General features: G+C 43.2%; 2 protein-coding genes across 2 annotated transcripts; one reads left to right on the top strand and one right to left on the bottom strand.

Annotated features, from left to right (window-relative positions):
* Positions 1-3,734: 3,734 nt before the first annotated feature.
* zdhhc16a (zinc finger DHHC-type palmitoyltransferase 16a) lies at positions 3,735-11,357 on the bottom strand. Its single transcript, XM_054750080.2, has 11 exons — positions 11,222-11,357; positions 9,780-10,028; positions 9,363-9,557; positions 9,189-9,277; positions 9,034-9,062; positions 8,822-8,955; positions 8,598-8,681; positions 8,433-8,518; positions 4,385-4,508; positions 4,149-4,219; positions 3,735-4,032 (listed from the first exon to the last, which is right to left on the bottom strand). Exons 2-11 carry the CDS (start codon positions 10,002-10,004, stop codon positions 3,930-3,932), a joined length of 1,140 nt encoding a protein of 379 aa, XP_054606055.1. The 5' UTR covers positions 10,005-10,028; positions 11,222-11,357; the 3' UTR covers positions 3,735-3,929.
* A 235-nt stretch (positions 11,358-11,592) lies between these two features.
* On the top strand, positions 11,593-23,492 carry mettl18 (methyltransferase 18, RPL3 N3-histidine). The gene is made up of 2 exons (XM_070542425.1): positions 11,593-11,800; positions 22,419-23,492. Exons 1-2 carry the CDS (start codon positions 11,696-11,698, stop codon positions 23,379-23,381), a joined length of 1,068 nt encoding a protein of 355 aa, XP_070398526.1. The 5' UTR covers positions 11,593-11,695; the 3' UTR covers positions 23,382-23,492.
* The last annotated feature ends 501 nt before the right edge of the window (positions 23,493-23,993 follow it).

Here is a 23,993-nt window from a genome sequence, read left to right as displayed (position 1 = left end):
ACATATGTCATTAGGCCTTATGTTGTTGGCTCCTCAGTGTAGTTTAAAAATGTCACTAGATCTGCTACAAATGGACTTTTGCCTTTATTGGCCTTCAGGAACTCTTTTATGTGCTCACTAATGTCTGGAATGACACTCCACAAGATGTTAGGACAGCATCATTGCAAAGTCTATTTAAAAGAATATTTGTTTTTCAATTGCTGGACCAATATACCTGTTTACAATACAATACACCAACTGATGAAGATGACTGCATAACCTTCTTCTATCTGTACTTCTCGTCTCTCGTCTCGTCGTCTTCCTCCGCTTATCCGGGTCCGGGTCGCGGGGGCAGCATCCCAACTAGGGAGCTCCAGGCCGTCCTCTCCCCGGCCTTGTCCACCAGCTCCTCCGGCAGGACCCCAAGGCGTTCCCGGACCAAATTGGAGATGTAACTTCTCCAACGTGTCCTGGGTCGACCCGGGGGCCTTCTGCCGGCAGGACATGCCCGAAACACCTCCCCAGGGAGGCGTCCAGGAGGCATCCTGACCAGATGCCCAAACCACCTCAACTGGCTCCTTTCGATCCGGAGGAGCAGCGGTTCTACTCCGAGTCCCTCCCGAATGTCCGAGCTCCTCACCCTATCTCTAAGGCTGAGCCCGGCCACCCTACGGAGGAAACTCATTTCGGCCGCTTGTATCCGCGATCTCGTTCTTTCGGTCATTACCCAAAGCTCATGACCATAGGTGAGGATTGGGACGTAGATCGACCGGTAAATCGAGAGCCTGGCTTTCTGGCTCAGCTCCCTCTTCCCCACGACAGATCGGCTCAGCGTCCGCATCACTGCAGACGCCGAACCAATCCGCCTGTCGATCTCCCGATCCCTCCTACCCTCACTCGTGAACAAGACCCCGAGATACTTAAACTCCTCCACTTGTACTTCTATTAATTGTATATGCTTGTATGATTGTTCTGTCTTGTCTTGGTATGTATGACAGTGTGTTCAGAGTTATATGTTCTGCAGAACAGGAACCTGCTAAAAAGCAGTTTTTAACTGAGTCAGACTCGATTGTTTTAATCATTTCCTGTTTAATACATCTGAATTGAATTGAACGTCACCCAAATATCATCATTTTGGGTTGTTCACCCCAACTTCACCCAAATCAGGCAATCAGACTCTATTTGTATAGCACTTTTCATTCAAAATATATGCAGCTCAAAGTGCTTAACAGATTAAAATGACCCCATATGACCCATATTCCCACCCCTTCCCCACAAATATAAAAACAATTGTGACAGTTACCCCTCTCCATCACACAACCCATTTGCCACACACACACAAAACCTAAAAAACAGCACAAGCAAACACTAGGCTGAGTTCAGATGGGTTAGGTAATGAATGGCACGCCATCAGGTGAGCCATCTGCCCTGGCTGATCAACGGCAGCAGCCAAGGTACCAACCCAGGGCGCCCAGGAAGGGAGGGCAGAAACCCACCACCACCACCGCAGAAGCACACCCTAGGAACGCCCAGGCCACCAGTCGACCACCACCCCCGAGGCAGAGGGCCCCACAGAGGAAACACTGGTATGATTAAAATAAGTAAAATGAAAACAAATAAATAATATTAATATTAATAGCTAATGTGGATAGTAAAATAACGAATAAAAACTGATTAAAGAGATAGTAAAACACTAAAACATAAATATCTAATACCATGAAAATGGAAATAACAAAATTAATTAATTAATAAAACAGGAAATGCAGCTAAAAACAGAAATCAGTTAAAAGCTAAGCTAAAAAGTTGATTCTTAAAATATTATTTTGGGTTGTTCACCCCAATAAAAGGATCACCCCAATGAATAACCAAATGTATGTTATCCAGAGACTTCACATTACAGGACAAAGTAACAGCTTGTTTAGGGGTGTCCAATCCAAGTTCTTCAGGGGCACTGGCATGTTTTAATTGTTCCTCTTGTCCAGTACAACTGATTTAAGGGTTGAAAACCCTTTCCAGAATATCATCAAGTTCTGCAGAAGCCTGCTTATCATCTGCTGGTTAAGATCAGGTGTGTTTAAGCTGAGGAACCATGAAAATGTAGGACAGGGGCCCTTAATGACCAGGACTTGATACCACTGGTCTAGTGCCACAGGGAAAAAATACTTTTGAATTTTTATGAGTTTAAAAAAATCCAATTTTTGTTCATCAACATCTCCATTCTTGATCATATGCAGCTTCCGACCAAGCTGCTTTCAAACACTACTGACATCTGCTGGAAGAGTAAATACTGTCAGTGTTGAGACAAAGTCAGCATCAGACTGGAACCTGCTATCATTCTATTACCGCCATTTTCAGCAAGAGCAGGCCACATTTACTACAATAAAAACAAGTCAAATGCATAAATAAAAATAATAAATGCTGACATTTTGGAGTCAGTACTGAGAAAAAGTTAGAATTCTTGTTTTTCCTACTGAATCACTGCATTGGCTCCCTGTATGTTTCAGGATCAATTTTAAGGTTATTCTAATGGTTTTTAAGTGTCTTAATGGTCTTGGGCCTTCTTGTCTCTCAGAACTGTTTTTGCCATATGTACCATCACGGCCTTTGCGCTCCTCTGGCAGGCGTCTCCTGGTCCTCCCTAAAGTCAGGACACACTTACGGTGAGGCGTCCTTCCAGTATTACGACCCTTGCCTCTGGAACGATCTTCCGGAGGACCTCAGGGCCGCAGAGAATGTTCATGTTTTCAAGTCCAGGCTCAAGACCCACCTATTTAGGTTAACTCTTATCTAATTATTTATTATAGTTTAATTTCTCGTTGTGCGTGATTATATTTTATTGCTTGCTTTGCATGTTTTATATGATTATATTTTAGCACTGTTTTATTATTTAATATTATTATTTTACTGCCTATATGATTTTATTTATTACTTTCTTACTTTTGTCATTAATACTAGCTTTTATTTTCACATTTTTACTCATTTTAATCCAGTGTTTCCTCTGTAGGGGCCCTCTGCCCCGGGGCGGTGGTTGACTGCTGCGTCCTGGGCGCTCTATAGGTAGTGTTTAAGTGGAGGTGGGGGTCTATGCTCCCCCTCCTCTGAGCATCCTGACTTAGTGTGGAAGACCTGATGCTGCCGGGGCAGACGGCTCCTCTGATGGCGTTTCCTTGCCTTACCTTACTTGGCTCATCTAGACTCAGCCGAATTTAAATTTTTACTAATGTGTGTGTGTTTGTCAATGTTTTTAAACTGTTTTGGGAATTCGGGGTCATTTTGTAAAGCACTTTGAGTAGCACTTTGCTTGAAAAGCGCTTTATAAATAAAAGCTGATTGATTGAACTGAACCTAATCTTTTCACATACATATGGGTATTTCCTAAATCCAGTGCTCATTTGTTTTTAACCATGATTGTAAAAACTCAATAACTACAGTGCAAAAAAGACAATAATGTGTTAAAGATTTATTCATTAAGAGCTGCAAAATACAGATAAATAACATTTGAACAATAATTAGATATCTTAATATTTGCATGATATTCTTGGACAGGGGTGTCTCAAAGGGCAGGGATTGAAATTGACAACTTATTTTCTTTCTTTTTTTTCTCCATTTCTTTATAAATAAAAAAAAATCAGCTTTGGCAGAAAAGCTGGACTATTATACTTTAGAAAAACTAGACATCTTTAACAGTTCAGTCAGTATCATATAAAAACTCTATTACTAAACACAAAGCTCTGAGTCAAGTAAAGCCAGATTTCAGGACAGAGTTGTATCCAGCTAAAGCAGACCACTGTAGCATTGCCTTGCTGTAAAACTGGCCTAAATGCTGCAGAGCCACAAGGAACGTGCTTGAGGTAAAATAAGGTGATATGATGATTTCTGATTTAGTGGAGTTGAACCACCGAGCCCAAAATCTGGTTTCTGTGCAATGATTTAAAAATATAACCAGTCTGTTATACAGCAATCAAATCCCTTTTAACTGGAAAGACGTCCCATGTCAGACCATCTCCATGTGGAGGGTGTCCAGAGGGAAGTAGTACACGTGTCACCCAGTGACTACGCACATGAAAGAAGAAAAAACATTTCAGATAACAAACGGCACAGGGCAACATCTAGTCCTGGAGATGCATGAATAGCTGCAGAGATTCTGTTCAAATAACAGAGGTACACACCTTTTTTTCTCCACCCCTAAGAAGATTTTCCAGTTGTTCAGTTTACTGTAGTTGAAAGGGTTTTTATAAAGCTGGCAGAATAAAAAGGAAGGCAAATTAGACAAGAATAAAATAGGGGTTTAGTGCTATTCCTTCACCTAAGGTTTACATATGACTGTTTAGAAACTTTTGAAAGAATTACACGATTTAAAAAAAAAGTTATTAATCAAAGTTCTTAGTTAACCTATAATGCTCACCTTTCCCCACTGGGCCAGTCGGACTGCTTCTTTCTTGTTAATGTGTCTTTCTATGCTGGTTTCTCCTCTAGATATGAGAACTGCATGCCAGACGGTTAAAGCTCCCAGGGCCACTCCCGCTGTGCTACAAGAACAAAAGCACTTTCCATTTCTCAGACAACCAAAACAAACAAAAAGTATTTTTAAAGAAATAAATACTGATGTAAACTGGAGACTCTGAAGCAGGCAAACACTGAATTAGATTCAATTATCAATAGATCATTACTACATATACACACACACACACACACACACACACACACACACACACACACACACACACACACACACACACACACACACACACACACACACACACACACACACACAAACACACATACACATTGGGGCAAGAAAGTATTTATATAGCCTCTAATTGTGCGAGTTCTCTTATTTAGAAAGGCGAGAGGCCTGTAATAAAAGGTAAACCTCAACTATGAGGCAAATAAATCCAGAAAATCACATTGTCTGATTTTTAAAGAATTTATTTGCTAATTATGGAGGAAAATAAGAATTTGGTCAATAATAAAAGTCCATCTTAATACTTTGTTACAGACTTTGTTGGCAATGAAAGAGGTCAAACTTTTTCTGCAAGTCTTCACAAGGTTATCACACCCTGTTTCTGGAATTCTTTTTAACCGTTTCTCTCTTTTTTGATCTTGTGAAGGGCTTTGTGATTTTTATCTTGAGATGCTCTCTATAAAAAACTGGTTTCGTTCTTTTGGCCCATTCGTCCATACAGATCTCTAGAGCTGTGAAGTTTTGGGACTGTCGCAGGGTAACACCGACTTTCAACTCCCCTTCAAAGATTTTCTATGGGGCTGAGATCTGGAGACTGGCTAGGCCACTCCAGGACCTTGAAATGCTTCTTATGAAGCCACTCCTGTGTGTTTGGGATCATTGTCATGCTGAAAGACCCAGCCACATTTCACCACCACTGCTCTTGCTGATGGAAGGTTTTCACTCAAAATCTGACGATACATGGCCCCATTCATTATGTTCTTTACATGGATCAGTTATCCTGGTCCCTTTGCAGAAATACATCCCCAAAGCATGATGTTTCCACCTCCATGCTTTACAGTAGATATGGTGATCTTTGGATGCAACTCAGCATTCTTTCTCCTCCAAAAACAATGAGGAGAGTTTTTAATCAAAAAGTTCTATTTAAGTTTCATCTGACCATATGACATTCTCCCAGTCCTCTTCTGGATCATCCAAATGCTCTCTAACAAAGTTCAGACGGGCATGCACATGTACTGGCTTAAGCTGAGGGACATGGCTGACCTTCCAGGAGTAGAGTCCCTGGAGGCGTAGTGTGTTACTGATGGTAGTAGCCTTTGTGACTTTTGGCACTTACACACTAGCGTTGGCACAGTCGGGGTTTGGTCGGGCTGGATGGCGTGAGTTCGGTCTTGAACGGATGGTGTAGTGTTCACATATATACACGAGGGACTTCTCAGGAATGCGGAAATCTCCGAGCCTGTGGGCGACGTTCAATACGCACGGGAAAGTCTGCTGTGTCCTCCATTATAAGGTAAACAAAGGCAAGCATGAGCTGTGATGCTGTTGGAGACTCTGAACCACATTATTTTATGAACTCATTCACTGCCATTGACGACTTAAGTCGTCATTTGCATTTTTTTACTGTGTGGGCGTCGGCTCCAAAGCCATTCTTCATCCACATACATCACACGTCACGTGATCAGGAAGCAGAAAATCCATGTGTTAGATCGTTTTGGGCCGCTGCTGTAAAAAAAAGTGAGGCGTGAACCAGAAAAACTTCTGCTGATCACAATTCAACGGATTATGAAAGAACGGATAAAGCTCGAAATGTGCAGATTCTTCCTGATGTAAGAGGTGAGTCTCCGCTTTGTTTTGACGTTGACATCATCCTAACACGCAACGTTCTGTGACTCTTAAAAAAATGGTGAGAAACGCTGGCAGCAAATGAGTTAATTTGCTGTGTGTGTCCCAAGCCCCCACGATGCGGCTCAAAAATTGAGGCAAACCCGGAAGTGAAATAAATTGCAGTTCCACCTTCATCCGCTGGGGGCTGGTGTCAGAAGCGAGCAAATTCTCATTGACTCCCGTGTTAAAAATACCAATTTCACAGCAGAAATAAACATGTTTACAGCCTGGTTCCAAAACATGTTTTTGGTTTAAATGATCTAGTTTACACTCATGACAACTCTGAGGGGGGTGAATTTTTTTCTCACTCTTCTGTTTAAGTGTATTAAAAGCCTAAAATTCTGTATAATTAATGAGCATCAGACCCACGTGACCGCAGAGCTAGCTCCGTGGAAAGGCCTCAGTAGAGCCTCGGCCTGGCTTGGAAACTGTTCCGGGATTTTGAGTCTCTGTGTTTGTGTATTCTGTTTTGGATATTTTTTGTGCAATTGTTGGACAAAATGACTTGCTGTGGCATTAATTGCACTAATAGAGCGTCCAAGGAGTCTCCACTTTATTATTTTCGGTAAATAAAATTATATTTATGTATTTTAGGTCACTGCCGAGCTGAGCTTAGATGTTAACATGTACTGTTTAACCATGAAATTTAAATGTAACAGGGTAAAACCCAGTGCATTTAACATAATGCTGCACTTTAGAAAATGGGTTGAAATATAACATGTTGGTGGAGCTGGGTTCTGACTATCGGCTTGTGGAGATCTCGGGAGACCGATGTTGTCCACCTGTTTCTCCCCTCCCCCGCAGCTCGGCGCATCTCTGTCTGATCGCAGCTTCTGTCTGCTGCGCGGGCTGCCGGCTTTCAGCAGCTCTCGGGAGACCTCTGTGTTCCACCCAGTTTTACCCAGCGGTCAGTCCGGCGTATCTCTGACTCAGAAGCTCTGGTGTTGTGCACAGTTAACTCCGGTTGTAGCTAGGTTGCTACCTCCGTTAGCTTAGCTCCCACCTCCCCGTTAGCTGTGGGTTAGCTTGTAGCTAGTTCGACCGGGTGTCGTCAGTTGATCCCAGCCTTACAGCCACACCCTCAGCTCCACCGCTCTTCCCTTTTGTGGAATTGTCTGGGCTTGACGGAACCTGTGACACGGTCAAAATGGCGGTGGTGTCCACCTCCCATTTAGCCTCAAAAACGTGTTATTGGAGCCTATGGAAACCCTTTGTCCAATATTTATATGTCGATGGTGTTTCCTCATAATCTTGTGACACACACAATATGTTTTCTCCCCTGAGCATCTGTCTGCTCGCCAGGGCAAAAGCTCCCATGCGGAGAACGCACACACATGCTCCCACACTTAACGGCAGCTTCGTGCTACAGACAGAAGTTTACTGAACAGCATCCAGCATGAAAATGAATCGTGCATGCGGGAAACCCCTGCTGGCTCATTCTTCTCACAGATCAGAGGCGGTAGGTGTAATTTCAGCCGGCCAATCAGTCTGTAGTATCGCCTCAGTCCCAGTCTGACCGCTGGGGAGAAGGTCTGAGAAAAAGTCACCTCAGCACCAAAAACGCAAATCCCGGTGCCGTTTGATACCTTTTGGGGCCGTGCCACCGCTAATGTGTAAGCGTCATGTGGTCCCAGCTCTCTGCAGATCATTCACCAGGTACCCCCCTCCCCATGTAGTTCTGGGATTTTTGCTCACTCTTCTTGTGATCATTCTGACCACACAGGGTGAGATCTTGCACGGAGCCCCTGATCGAGGAAGATTATCAGTGAAAGCCAGATATGTAGCTTATTTGTAGGAGACCAAATACATATTTTCTACCATCATTTGTAAATAGTTTGTTAAAAATCAGACAATGTGATTTTTTTTCTCATTTTGTCTCATAGTTGAAATATACCTATAATGGAAATCACAGGCCTCTCTCACCTTTTTAAGTGAGAGAACTTGCTCAATTGGTGGCTGACTAAATACTTTTTTGCCCCACTTGATTAATAAAAATGTTTCCAATGTGAACAAACTGCTTCCACACAGTATAATCTACAGAATAATAATGTGTGGGTGTGGTTTCTAGGTGTTACATGACACAAAACACATTTTTTTTTACCTGGTGAGCACCCACATGTAGACGATACTCTTGTGAAACATCTTTTCCTTAAAGGTGTATGGAGGTGCAGGTGTCTGAAAGTTTGTCTTGACAAAACAAAATGCACATATTAAACTACATTAGCCCCACACACACTCACACACGTGGTTTTTGTTCAGATAATACCTGCCCAGATGGTAGAAGCCCTAGAAGAAGTCCCATCCCTGTTACAGGTATCCCTGGCTTTTCCGAATCCAAATGCTTAAAGCGCTGAAGGAACAGCCCACAAACCCAGATTTAGAAGAAGAAAACAAAGCCGTGTATGTCAAAGAGACAATAAAGTAACCCAAAGATTGTGAAATAAAAGGAAGAGACAGCATCACAATTGCAAAAAAAGCAAAGTGGCTCACTTCAAGACTGTTATAGGCATCGAGAAACATGTTTCTGCAGCTGATGCTGCAGTAGACGCAGCCCAGGGTCATGAAGAGACAAAAGGAGAAGAAGTAACGATGATTAAAATGACCAACGCAGTTATTCAACCAGGCTGAGATGTTGACATTAAGGAAAAATGTGAAGTTGCTGTTTATTCTGACAGCTGGAATATTTGGGGCACAAAGGATACGACAGTGATGGTCCATTTTTAGAATGCACCTGCAAACACAAAAAAAGGTGTTTTAAATCAGAATGAGAGGCGCAGTGAGAGCTCACATCTCCAAACCAGAAAAGGTAAATAAGGATGTAATGGTTTACGTCAGCAAATCTGAAAAACGGACCCACCTGTTACAGATACCACAGTGGTGGGTTCTAGCTGGTTTGGGCATGATACACTTTTTGCAGACTGACACAAATGGCCTGTCATTTTTTTCCTGAATTCAAATAAAAACAAAGATTGCGTTATTAAAGAATATAGCCCAAGAAACATTTTGTGGTTTTGCAGATTTGTTCTCTTACAGCCGGAGGATATCCCGGAGATGTCTTAATAGCTTTGTAATAATGAAAAGCTATCATGATGAGGTTCCAGTTTCCATAAAGTGAATGCCAAGCAATCCATGCAGGAGAGTAAGTGGTCAGGGCGAGAGGCAGGAGCACTATGTAGGTGATCATCACAACGGAGCTGGTCAATATGACAACTAAGCAAACAAACACCTTAAAAAGAGAAGAGATCAAAGTCAAAAGGGATTTTTCTGCATTTGCCAGTGGTTCATAATTCTTTAAGATCCTGATAACACAACACTAAACCAAAATAGGTCAAAATTTTGCATTTTATTTTATCTGATCATCTAAAAATGGCACATTTCTTTATTCCAGTTTAGACAGCTGTTCCCGCAAAATAAAACGTGGGATGCAAATCGACGCGCTCGCACTCACCATGCCAAACCAGCGGGTGACGTAGTCTACTGTCACAAATACTGGTTCAAAAATGGAGTCAAAAACAACATCAGAGTCTGTTAGGGAGTTGAAACAAAGCGACTGCGCCAGCAGTTTTATGTATGCTTGTATTCTCTGAGCCCATAAGGGCAGCCGGCTCCTTCCTCGCCTGCTGCACAGCCGCAAGCGCACGCAGCGGAGCAGGTGGAGCACAGAGCACCGCATTCTGCATCTGGAGTGAGACGCCAACTGGAGAGGAAAAGAAAAGTCAGTGACACAGATCTGTCGGTTTCTCATGAAAGATGTCAAAAATCCACCCATGCAAGACAGATCATTTAATCAGCCACCTATGGTGACCTCCCTCCCGTGTCCAGACCATCGACATATATATAGACTGAGGTGGCGTGTGCTGCTTATCGTGGCTGCGGGAACTGATGTGTGGAGAGTCGCAAACCCACCACCCCACCTAGTGGACACTTATGTTGTGTGATGTCTAAAGTCTGGTGCATTTCTGTCTGAGGTGTTTTTTGCATAGCAAAGCTGCCCTCCCTGTGGAGGGTAACTCTTAAGTGCCTTTTTTTCCTCCACCTGAACCAATCCTCATGTAACCCCTCTGTTCTCGATTAAGGTAGCGCGACTCGGGTTGCGAATGACCACAGTCACCAATTCTTGTCATGTGTCTTTGCCTATGTATGTCTGATCTCTGAATTGTGTGTACTGAAACTAATTTCTCTCTGGGATTAATAAAGTATCTTAGAACTGAATTGAAATTTAGACAACTGATAGTAATCTAAACCCTGAGGATATTGTTTTTCATTTGACTTTGCACTTGACTGTTGCACAGTCCATCAGAAGAACAAATATCTGCCTCAAGGACTTATCTGATTTTGAGACTAAAAATGCTTGGCATGTTTGCTCGAGGGGTTCTAATTTATTAGCACATTAAACAGAAATGTGTCCAACATTTGGGAGGAACTCAAGTTTCACTTTTTTGTCAAAACACCTGTTACACATCCAATTATTGCAGTTTTAGCTTTTTGTCTCTTACACCGCAAACAAAATGCGATCAAACAAATACAGACAATCAAGCCATTTTCTGATTATTACTAAAAAAGCAACACGGGCCATCTGGTTTGGCTGCATTCCGTACAGGGTGGAGTCTGGGTGGAGGTTCTCATGAGGAGTGGGACAGTGGTCTGTAGTAGTTAATTATTTATCTAAATGTAGTAATATACTTCTTCTCATCCAAAGGCAGGGAAATATAAATACGACTAATAAAACCAGCGAGAACTGTCACAAACAGATGATTTCCCCACAATCCACACCGTTAACAGACTGTAACAACAGTCCCAAATCCCTTTTGTCTGGATGTCACATATTTCAGGCATTAGTCCATCCGCTCCTTGACTGACATGCTACACAATTTAAAGAAAAATACTTACTGAATTATGGAGGAGAGGAACCCGTCGCGTTCACCATTATCAGCAACATGTTCAAAACAAAGAAAAGACGAGGTTACTGCTGTGTTTTCAAGAGGAACGGGATCACAGACCTGTGAGTTGCAGCTGAATCTCGACCTGGAGCTAATACGCATGCGCCTGACCTGCGGCGCGAAGCATCATGGTAGTCTGAGTCAAAAATTAAATGCAACTGAGAGATGCACTAGCATTTTCGACCAAAATATCGCATATACTCATATGAATATTATTTTACTACAATCAGACACTTATTTAATTGAGTAAAAAACTATAATTGTAGTGAAGAATCGTGAAATCACGTAAAAAATCTGTAAACATTCGATTTTTGTTTGTTAGAATTGTGGGACTTGGAGTTTTCCCACGAATGCAATGTTAGCTAGGTGACATGTGGAAACTTACTACCTCGAACTAGCTCGATTTTGTTTAGTTGTGTCAGTCATGTCGTTTTGTTTTAACTTTGATCTTTCAGCACAAACAACCACCTCTGACGCGGTGGATGGAAACAAAGAGCCTAACGGAGAGAAAGAGAGTGATACTAACTGTGTGAGTAACTCCCTAGTTGCTGTGGCTACCTTCATGCTGGGCAGCAGCGGGCTACTTGGCTTTCTTTAGGGTCGTTTTATCGCTCCTGACAAGAGATTAGGTCAAATAAAATACAAAGGATGAAAATATTATATTCTGTTGCTTCTTTTACCCTATTTTAGTTGAAGCCTGCCTTTTTAACATTACAATTATAGCAGGGCCTAACTTTGATCAAATTAACGATATAAACAACAAACTGGCACTGTATATGATAACAACTTTAAATTGCATTAAAAAACTTATAGGAAAATGTTTATTTAATCATCATCAACAAACCTCAAAACAAAAATAACTTTTCTACCAAACATTTTATTGTGGAATTAAATCATCATTGAAAATCTTGCTGCCTTGAATCGTCTCCTTTTTTTATTTTTTAAACATCTTTGGTATTTTCTTACTGTGTCCAGTTTCTAATTAAATTTTTAGTTCTTTTTTATAGGGCTGCAGCTATCGAATATTTTTATAATTGAGTACTCTATCGAATCTTTTATCGATTAATCGAGTACTCTAATAAAATACTCTAGCGTTTTTAAACCATTATATCAAATAGCATGTTATAAAATATGAAAGACCTCTTGAAATGAGAAAGCAATTGCCAGTTATTCTTCAAGTTTTATTCAAAATTAGTTTTCAAAACTTCAGCACTTCAACTTTACTTTACAGTAAACAATTGCGAGTGGCTGCGGCCCAAACAGCACCAGAACCGCTCACGGTGCATGCGCAAACATGGCTCGCCAGCTGTTTCCCTATTAACACACGTTCGTTTTAATTTCTACACCTTTTTTTTTTGTATCACACTAACAAGGATTGTCGAAAGCCTGTTTGCCGTGGTTATGTCAAATTATACTGATCACACAACATTTATTTACTTTCTTTCGTTTTCCTCCGCCACTCAAATACCTGTGTCCTCCTGCAGCAATCCTGAGGGACAACGAACATCAATAACAACACAGTAAAAAGTCTGACGTGTTGTAAAAACTGCTTTTTTTAGCATATTTTAAGTCCGACGTGTTGCTACCAGACGTACAGTGTGAGCTGAAACTGAGTGCTACAAACAAAAAAGTCGCAGTGTCCGCAGAATATATAGAAATACAGGCTAAAATGCATTATCTTGTAGAGGCTCCGAGTCCGCTTGCAGAAGTGACATTTACATGTGGATGTTTCCTGGTCAGGTGCTGTAGCTTGGAGGATGTGGTGTTGTGGTAGGCTAAGTCCATTTTACAGTATTTACACTGGACTATGTTTTCCGCCTTACAACGTGAAAAATGGTCCCACACCTTTGACATTTTGTGTCTTTTTCGCACTCCACCGGGGTCCACGTTGTCCACCATGGCTTAAGAGAAAGTTAAGTTGTGTTCGCTACTCGCGTGTGCATTCAGTGCATTGTGTATGTGCGTCACTTATTTCGGTCCGGGTGAAAAATGACCACGGGAGATTGCAAAGCCATGAATTAATTAAACATGAATTAAACAAAGCTTCGAGGCAGAGAATTTGACTCTAGGATTTTTTTGTACTCGAATTATTCGAGGTACTCGAGGAATCGTTTCAGCCCTACTTTTTTATAACACAGAAAATGTTTTTTTTTTTTACCTTGCTGACAGTTTCGTCTGCCGACTGCAAAACTTCCTCAGAGCTGACGCTAATGGTGGCGTCACTTCCTACTCCGTTTCCTGCTTCTTACTCCATTCAGTTAGAAGCAAATTAGTACACCCAAAGGACAAAGTACCAATATGACTTGAATGTGAAGTCATTTACGAAATCCCATGCAAATTCTGCAATAAAACATTCATAGGAGAAACCGGACGCCAACTCAACACACGAACAATAGAACATAGAAAGGAGTGCGAGAAAGAAACAAGTCGAAGACACACAAGAGCAGCAAAACAAGAAGCAGAAAGTACAATAAAGAAGTCAGCCATAACAGATCACTGCACAAGAGAAAACCATGTAATGGACTGGGACAACACAAGGATCATAAACACCGAACAACAGAAATACAAAAAATGGATAAAGGAAGCTATAGAGATGAGGAGACATGGATGTGGGACCATGAACAGAAACGATGGAGTTTACTCATTGGATCGTGCATGGGACTGCATCATAGGAGAGGGGAGAGCGGGCAGCAGAGGGCGACAATGTCCTCTGTTGCCCGCGAATAAATGGAGTAGGAAGTGATGCCACCATCAGCATCAGCTCTGAGGATGTTTTGCAGTCGGGAAACGAAACTGTCAGCAAGGTAAAAAAAAAAACTTTTCTGTGTTATAAAAAAGAGCTAAAAATGGAATCTCCTTTTTTTGTTTAGATTTTCATTGCGTTTAAATTAAATTATAACTGATTCTTAGTTGTCGTCATCGTCTTCCTCCGCTTATCCTAGGGCTGGGCGATATGGACGAAAACTTATATCTCGATATCTTTTTGCTGAATTCCGATATACGATATATATCGATATTTTTCCTCCTGTAAAATATTTACAAGTTAACTCACTTCAAGCTGTCTTGAGAAATTACATACATAAATCAGTAGATAAAATGCATAAAAATGTATTGATTCTTGTCAAACTTTAACCTTAGTGCCTATTCTCTACCAGTTTGAGCTTTAGAAACACTGGTACAGCTGTCTGTTAACACACACACAGTTGGGAGCTAGAGGTGTATCAAATGTCCCACAGGCACTTTTTATTTATATATTCATAATTAATGTACAATTATTTAAATTTCATCTAGAGGTGGCCCATATCGTATATTTATTGTACAGAGAAATAAAATATATCATGTAAAGCTAAATTTATGATGATGTAATTGCATCTACTGAAGATCACGTGGGTCACGCACAGTGGAGTTATTAGTAATCAGGGCAAACCTGGCTGGAATCTAACAGTATTGGCTCATATCAGCAATTATACTGTAATGACTCAGAGTCTCTGGTTGCTCTTTTATGGGGATTATTTTCGGGCTTCTGTCGCCGTAACCCATGCCTTACAAACTCTTAACTTTTTCAACAGAATCTCTCGTAACGGAGTATTTACTAGCATAGCTAACCGGAGCGGGAAAAAACGGAACCGGAACAACATTTCTCACCCGTTGAGCTTGCCTTCAAAATAAAACGTTAACCCTCTAGTTTACTATTAAACTGTTACAATACGTTTGAGGTAATTTGGCCACTCTGACTATCCGTAGATGTTTCCTCATTACACAGGGGAAGGGAGGGGTTTGGCTCGTCTCTCCGCACGAGCAGAATGGATAAACAGAACTCCGTTGGCGTTGAACGCCCCCAAATAATTAAAAACCAGGACACTAAATGCAAAGTTTAGAGCATCACATTCACCCAGAGGCTCTCAGATAGAGCAAACTTGTGAGAATACACGTAATAACCGCTTAGAGACGGAGCAACATGTCGCTAGCATTGCGGCTAATAGCTAGCATAGCAGTTTGACCAGTTATATCGATATAAAGATATAAAGTCATCTTATATCTTGTTTAAAAATTATACCGATATTTTAAAAATATCGATATATCGCCCAGCCCTAGCTTATCCGGGTCCGGGTCGCGGGGGCAGCATCCCAACTAGGGAGCTCCAGACCGTCCTCTCCCCGGCCTTCTCCACCAGCTCCTCCGGCAGGACCCCAAGGCGTTCCCGGACCAGATTGGAGATGTAACCTCTCCAATGTGTCCTGGGTCGACCCGGGGGCCTCCTGCCGGCAGGACATGCCCGAAACACCTACCCAGGGAGGCGTCCAGGAGGCATCCTGACCAGATGCCCAAATCACCTCAACTGGCTCCTTTCGATCCGGAGGAGCAGCGGTTCTACTCCGAGTCCCTCCCGAATGTCCGAGCTCCTCACCCTATCTCTAAGGCTGAGCCCGTCCCCCCTACGGAGGAAACTCATTTCGGCCGCTTGTATCCGCGATCTCATTCTTTCGGTCGTTATCCAAAGCTCATGACCATAGGTGAGCATTGGGACGTAGATCGACCGGTAAATTGAGAACCTGGCTTTCTGGCTCAGCTCCCTCTTCACCACGACAGATCGGCTCAGCATCCGCATTACTACAGATGCTAAACCAGTCCGCCTGTCGATCTCCCGATCGCTCTTACCCTCACTTGTGAACAAGACCCCGAGATACTTAAACTCCTCCACTTGAGGTAGGACCTCTCCCCCGACCCGGAGTTGGCAAGCCACCGTTTTCCAGTCGAGAACCATGGTCTCAGATTTGGAGGTGCTGTTCCTCATCCCAGCTGCTTCACACTCGGCCGTGAACCTACCCAGCAGAGCTGAAGGTCAGAGCTGAATGAAGCTAGGAGGACCACATCATCCGCAAAAAGCAGAGAAGAGATTCTCCTGCCACCAAACTCGACACACTCCACACCACGGCTGCGCCTAGAAATTCTGTCCATAAAGGTAATGAACAGAACCGGTGACAAAGGGCAGCCCTGGCAGAGTCCAACCCTCACTGGGAACAGGTCTGACTTACTACCGGCTATGCGGACCAAACTCACGCTCCTCTGGTAAAGGGACTGAATGGCCCTTAACAGAAAGCCACCCACCCCATACTCCTGGAGCGTCCCCCACAGGGTGCCCCTGGGGACACGGTCACAAGACTTCTTCAAATCCACAGAACACATGTGGATTGGTTAGGCAAACTCCCATTTCCCCTCCATCACCCTTGCAAGGGTATAGAGCTGGTCCACAGTTCCACGGCCAGGACAAAAACCACATTGCTCCTCCTCAATTTGAGATTCAACTATCGATCGGACCCTCCTCTCCAGTACTTTGGAGTAGACCTTTCCAGGGAGGCTGAGGAGTGTGATCCCCCTATAGTTGTAACACACCCTTAGGTCACCCTTCTTAAAGATGGGGACCACCACCCCGGTCTGCCACTCCACAGGAATTGCCCCTGATGACCATGCAACATTGCAGAGACGTGTCAACCACGACAGCCCTACCACATCCATAGCCTTGAGATACCCAGGATGAATCTCATCCACCCTCGGGGCTCCGCCACTGTGTAGTTGTTTGACTACCTCAGCAACTTCTGCCCCCGAGATTGGACAGTCCATCCCCAGGTCTCCTGGCTCTGGTTCCTCCTCGGAATGCGCATAGGTGGGATTGAGGAGCTCCTCAAAGTATTCCTTCCACCGTCCGACTATAGCCTCAATTGACGTCAGCAGCTCCCCATCCCCACTGTAAACAGTGTGAGCGAGTTGCTGCCTTCCTCTCCTGAGGTGCCGGACAGTTTGCCAGAACCTCTTTGGAGCCAATCGATAGTCTTTGTCCATGACCTCACCAAACTCCTCCCACGCCCGAGATTTTGCCTCGGCAACTGCCACTGCTGCACCCCACTTGGCTATCCGGTACCTGTCTGCTGCCTCCAGAGACCCACAGACCCGCCACGCCCTGTAGGCCTCCTTCTTCAGCCTGACGGCTTCCCAAACCTCTGGTGTCCACCAGCGGGTACTGGGGTTGCCACCACGACTGGCACCGGCCACCTTACGACCACAGCTAGCAACAGCCGCCTCAACAATCGCAGATTGGAACAAGGCCCACTCGGACTCAATGTTCCCCACTGCTCTCGGGACGCGGTAAAAGCTCTGCCGGAGGTGGGAGTTAAAGACCGTCTTAACAGGTTCTTCTGCTAGGCGTTCCCAGCAGACCCTCACTATGCGTTTGGGTCTGCCAGGTCTACGTGGCATCTTCCCCTGCCATCTGATCCAACTCACCACCAGGTGGTGATCAGTTGACAGCTCCGCTCCTCTCTTCACTCGGGTGTCCAAAACATACGGCCACAGGTCAGATGATACGACTACAAAGTCTATCATCAACCTGCGACCTAGGCTGCCCTGGTACCAAGTGTACCGATGGGCATCCCTATGTTCAAACATGGTGTTCGTTATGGCCAAACTGCGGCTTGCACAGAAGTCCAATAACGAAACACCACTCGAGTTCAGATCAGGTGGGCTGTTCCTCCCAATCACACCCCTCCAGGTCAAGCTGTCATTGCCCACGTGAGCATTGAATTCCCCCAGCAGGACAATGGAGTCCCCTGATGGAGCACTATCTAGCACTCGTCCCAGGGACTCCAAAAAGGGTGGGTACTCTGAACTGATATTTGGCCCAAAAGCACAAACAACAGTCAGGACCAGTTCCCCGACCCGAAGGTGCAGGGAAGCTACCTTCTCATCCCCTGGTGTAAACCCCAACACACAGGCAGAGAGTCTTGGGGCTAACAAAAAGCCAACCCCAGCCCTCCGCCTCTCACCCGGAGCAACTCCAGCAAAGGAGAGTGTCCAACCCCTCTCAAGGACTTGGGTTCCAGAGCCAATGCTATGTGTCGAGGTGAGTCCGACTATGTCTAGCCGGTACCGCTCAACCTCTGCAACAAGCTCCTGCTCCTTCCCGCCAGCGAGGTGACGTTCCATGTCCCAAAAACCAGTTTTCTTATCCGGGGAATCGACCGCCCCGGCTCCCGCCTTGGTCTGCCACCCGTTCCACATTGCACCGGACCCTTCATGTTCCTCTTGCGGGTGGTGGGTCCACAGTTGGATGAGCCCATGTATCCGGTTCGGGCTGGGCCCAGCCGGGCCCCATGGGCGAAAGTCCGGCCACCAGGCGCTAGGGCTGGGCGATATGACGATTTTAGACCGTTTTACGATCTACACATCTGACGGTCTGTCATTTTTGAGAGACCATTTTATCACGATTCACAGCTCTGCTTCTGCCTCTGAATGAAAAGGGAACTTACCCCAGGCGAATGACACGCCTTTGTTTGACCCTTAACCAATCAGAGTGAGTCACAGTAATATATTAGTGCCCCGCTTGTTTGCATTTGTGTGTGAACAAACATGGTTTCGCCGCGGCTGAGCGACAACGAGGTTTTCGTTCCGAAGAGGAACGCAGGGTTTCCTTAGCGCGCGGCGCTAACAACTTAGTGACGTGACATGTCTCGGAGAAAGCGTAAAAACACGTTGGACGCTTCTTCTGAAGCAGGAAAATAACACCGCTTCTTAAGCAGAGCACGACGCCGCCTCGGCTCGTCCACCCTTTGCCGAGCCGGTGTCGGTACCGGACTGAGCTCGGTCACTGGTGGAAAACCAGCGGGTTTCATCAGACTCGTAGTTTCTTGTTTTTGCTGGGGGACCCCCTGTATTTTACCGCTCCCTTCTGCAGTCTTCTCCTATTAACATTTAAAATGATTCTGTAAACTCCGTGTATCAATAGAAACAATCTCTGCCTCTGCCAGCTGCAGTAAATGTAGTTTCCAAATAATAAGAGGTGCATTCATCTGTGTATCTCCTTTGATCCGCATTAGTGATATTCTCAGCACCAGAACAGTGAAGCAAAGAAAGATTCCTGAGTTTATGTTAGTAATTTTATTTATTAGGTGCATCTTTCCTGTTCTATTTTTCTCTGAAATGAGATCAAATCAGTGCTTCTATGGGTTGTCTCCAATCTGCACTGGAAAATTTTACTTTATTTAGAGACTTGTTGCAGAAAATATTCAGAATGTGCAGTTATTTGCTACCACAAGCGATCTCTGGTCCAGCCGCACATCAGAGCCTTATTTGAGCTTAACTATCCACTACATGAGCTACTGGGAGCTACATAGTATTTTGAACAAGTTAATGTTTGCACAATACGTTTGCAATTGACATGTTTGCACTTTAAATATGTTTATGATTTTAATTTATGTTAAGTTACTTGAAAAACGAGAAAAACTGATTTTTGTAATTGTTTCTCTCAGGGCTTTTATCATCTCTGGTGTGAGTTTAAAATATAAGTGTGTTAGCACTGTGCTGATTATCCCTAATATGAATAAATGTTTATTTATTCAATGTTTCTCTTCTTTAATACGCAATTGAAGTTATGCTATTCATGGATAAAAAAAAATCGTGATAAAATCGAAATCGTGATAAAATATTGGAAAAATCGTGATATTCTATTTTTGCCATATCGCCCAGCCCTACCAGGCGCTCGCTCACAGGCCCCAAACCTAGGCCTGGCTCCAGGGTACGACCCCGGTAACCCTCCGGGCCGGGTACTCCGACTCTTTGACTTTACCTCCATGAAAGATCCTGTGAACCGTTCTTTGTCTCACCCTTCACCTAAGACCAATTTGTCATGGGGGACCCTACCAGGGGCACAAAGTGCCCCAGACAACTTAGCTCCTAGGATCATTAGGGCACTCAAACTCCTCCACGATAAGGTGACGGTTCAAGGAGGATGATTCTTAGTTGCACCATCTAATTACATAACAAACCATTTTTACAAATGAATCTTATTTTAGTCTGATTATTTGTATAACTACACTTATTACTAATTCATCTACTGTTCACATGACTAAACAAATACATATCACTCCCCTCACCCTCTGAAACAGGCAAACAAATGGAGACGAGATGGAAAAAATATCTGTTGTTAATATCGGTCCGGTTTTATTTATCGAACTGATACCGATGTGTTAAAAATGACTAACATCGGCCGATACCGATATTGATGCCAATATATTGTCCATCCCTACTTATTACTACCATCAAACCTTTTCCGAGTTCAATATTTGATCAACTTTAAAGCAACTCACGATTTGATTCGATTCCGATTCTTGGGGTGCCGATTCGATTCAGAATCGATTCTCAGTTTAAATCGATTCGCAATCAATATTAACAAAGAGTGTCAGTTCCAGGATTAACTACTTTGTTGTGCAAGTTAGTTAAAGCTATGGGATTTTTTTATTTTACTTTAAACTGGTCATGCTAGAAAAAAAAAAGCTAATTTACAAGGTAAAATAAAGTGATTCTAAAACTGTAAACAGAAACAATCTTTTGACCAAAAGGCAACATTTATTTTTGCTTACCTTGTAAAATATAACAAATCTTTAGTTACCTAACAGTAGCTTTGAAAGTAACACGGTCAAATACTTTTTAAGTACCTGTGGAAACAAGTTTAACATTTGAGTCCTTGACCTGTTTAAAAAAAGTGCCTCAGATTTCTTACAAAGGAAAATGTTTTCTCTCATTTATCAATAACTTTAGATAAACACATGAGTAATCCTGAGTACTCACTTTTCAACTTAGAAAATATATATGAGAATATCTAAAATTTCTGTGTATGGAAAAAAAATGCATTCTTGTCCCCACTTATCAGCAGATTCAAACATAAATCATCCCAATTTATGGGATCACAAAAGTAAACGCAGTACTAACTCTCCTAACAAAGACCAATAAATCATACAAAAGTGCATCTCAAACCTGTAACATGCCAAACATTTGAGTTCCTGGAATCGATTCTGAACCTTTGTGAATCGATTCTGACTCTTTTTAAATAAGAATCCTGATTCAGACTTTAATCGATTTTTTTCAGCACCTCTAGTGCTTTATGTAGAAATGAAGTAAAAATGACATCCTGTGGTAAAATTTGCAACCACTTTAAACAACTCTGGAGCTTTTTGCTGGCCTTTGTCAAATTACAATTGTCGACGCTGCAGTATTAGCTCGCAGGAGACATGGCAACCCCACACTCACTGATGATAAACAGTAGTTACGTCCCTCCTTTCTTTGTTTTGAAAGGAGAAAAACAGACAGTTCCCTGCAGCCAGCTGGAAATGAAATATGTTTCAGTACAACCTTCCTTCCAAATGACTGAAACATTAGACTCTTTGGGGATTTTCTCACTGTAAAATTCTCACTATATTCTTACATATCATTCTTTAATCATAAAAAGCATTAGGTGTTTGCAATATAGAAGACTTTAATGCATGCAATAATCAAATAGCCATGTTTTTAGTGTGCCTCCACTAGAGAGCATCAGGTCATAATTTTTATGTTTTGCCTTTCAACTGTGACCTCATAGGTAATAGTCATGTGAATAAAAATACTGGCAGGCTCCTCCCGAATGGGGATTGTGTCAGACACAGAAGTACAGAGGCATGCAACAAATACACTGTCCTCTTTTTTTACCTGACATTTTTCTCGTCTGGTGGGTGCGGCACACGACATTTGCGATTACCTAATCACACTGGGGAATCACATGGTAGATGTGTAAGAGTCTCGTGTTGAAGTCCGGTAACCAGTCAAACTGCTTTTTAGTCATTAGGCTATTTTTAGAATGAATAAAAAGTGACAGAGGTAAGCTACTAGTTCAACCAATGAAGGCATCAAGGCTCACATCACATGACTTTGACAACAAGTCATTTACTAAACCAAAAATAATTTAGCTTTGCAAGTCGGGTTAGGATTATATAGTCACATATATAGGAAGGCTTGCCAGACTAGTCTTTGTGTCCAGAGCTCACACTGTCACCATAGTAATCTTTTTTTGTCTTTTCTTTTCATCAAAACTGATAAAAGATTTCTCATAAAAAAACACACTTTGGGTTGGCCTCCTTTCTTTTTTGCCATGATGTCACATTGCTTGATTGCCAGAAAGATAAACCCTGCCTTCATACCACATCTCTTCTGTAACCACATGGGAGATGAGCAGAAGCTAGTTGGCTGTGTTGATTTTGACTTCAATGTAAAATGTTAATCAAGTGGAGCTGTTGTCAGACTGAAACCCACTGTCATAACCACGTACTGCTTTGTGTTTGCAGACAGAAGACATTAACGTATCAGCGGGGCCAGTAAAAGAAGCCAAAGAGCACCTTCCACCACCTGACCCACAGTTCCTTCCTATCGATGTTGTATTTGAAACAGTTGCAATTGGAGCTCTTCCTCCTCTGCACTTCCTCAATGAGACCATCTTTGAGAGGACGGCCTCAGAGAGAAAAGACGAGGAGAAAATTCTTTCTCACAGCACAGAGCAGAGGTCTGATCTCATCTCTGGCATGTACGAGGGAGGCCTGAAGGTGTGGGAGTGCACTTATGACCTACTAGAGCTGCTTGAGAAAGACGGAGAGACGATCAGGGGCAAGGCGGTTCTGGATTTGGGCTGCGGAGCTGGACTGTTGGGAATTCTGGCTCTGAAGAGAGGAGCCAGACAGGTCCACTTCCAAGATTATAACAGTACAGTCATCGAGCAGCTGACCCTTCCGAATGTAATGCTAAACTGTCAAGAGGACGAGGATGTGGACTGTGAGGATGACAAAAAAGGGAAGGGAAAAGGGAAGATTCAAGTGAAAGAGGATAGTGAGAAGAAAGGTCAAGAGGGGGTCAACTCTGGCCATCCACCTCCTAAGAAAAGAGCTCTTGACATTTCTCGGCACCAGTTACTCAAGAGATGTTATTTCTTTTCTGGTGACTGGAGGACATTTCTTCCTTTGGTTCTTAAACGAGAACCAAAGCCCAAGTTCGACATAATATTCACCTCAGAGACCATCTACAACACTGCATACTACCCTGCTTTGCACGAGACCCTCCACAAACTGTTAGCACCCGATGGTCTGGTCTACCTCGCCACCAAGTCGCACTACTTTGGTGTCGGCGGTGGGCTACATCTGTTTGAGACATTTGTGGAGCAGAGGGGTGTTTTCTCTCTCTGTCACCTGTGGGATGGTGAAGAAGGCCTTCAGAGACACGTAGTAGCGCTTCGCTTCAAACAGCCCAAAATCTGTTAAACAGGATTGAAATGATTATTCATTAATTACCATATGGAAACGAGGTTTTAATTGTAACCCTAACCCGAGAACAAGGAAAAACGAATAAAAGTCTTTCTGTTTTTGCTCTTTCATCGCCTGCTCAGTCTTTTGCTTCCTTTATAGAAATTTGAATATGTCAGTAACTGAAGTGCTGGTGAAAAGGGGCTGCTGCAGGTCTTTAGATGCACGGGGAGAAAAGAAAGGAAATGGGCTCGGTGACCTTTTCGAGTGTTTTCCCCCCGTGTTCAAACGCCAGCATGAAAGCCAGGCTTGTTTCTGCAGTCCAGCACAAAATGTCAATTGCAACTTATCCCACCAGCCTAAGGATGTCGTTTGAAAGTGGATTCTAGCGCCACTGCACATCAATAGTGGGTTTCTGTGGGGTCTCTGTACCTCTTTTTCAACTGGATATATAATCTAGATGGGACCCTTTTGGAAAGCAAAACGATAGAAGTATATACATCCCATAAACAGGACGGTTTGAGTAGGGAACCACGCTGTTATTTTTTCCGACACCACCTGGAATCCCTGTTCCACCCAGAACAAGGAAGTCCACTGGAATATTCTAGCAGGGATTTTTTTGGAGGAAGA

The sequence above is a fragment of the Nothobranchius furzeri genome, chromosome 12 (genome assembly GCF_043380555.1).
Source record: "Nothobranchius furzeri strain GRZ-AD chromosome 12, NfurGRZ-RIMD1, whole genome shotgun sequence".
In the NCBI taxonomy this organism is placed as follows: Eukaryota; Metazoa; Chordata; class Actinopteri; order Cyprinodontiformes; family Nothobranchiidae; genus Nothobranchius; species Nothobranchius furzeri.
Note: the sequence above shows the minus strand (reverse complement) of the source record. Positions and strands in the feature narration are given on the sequence as shown.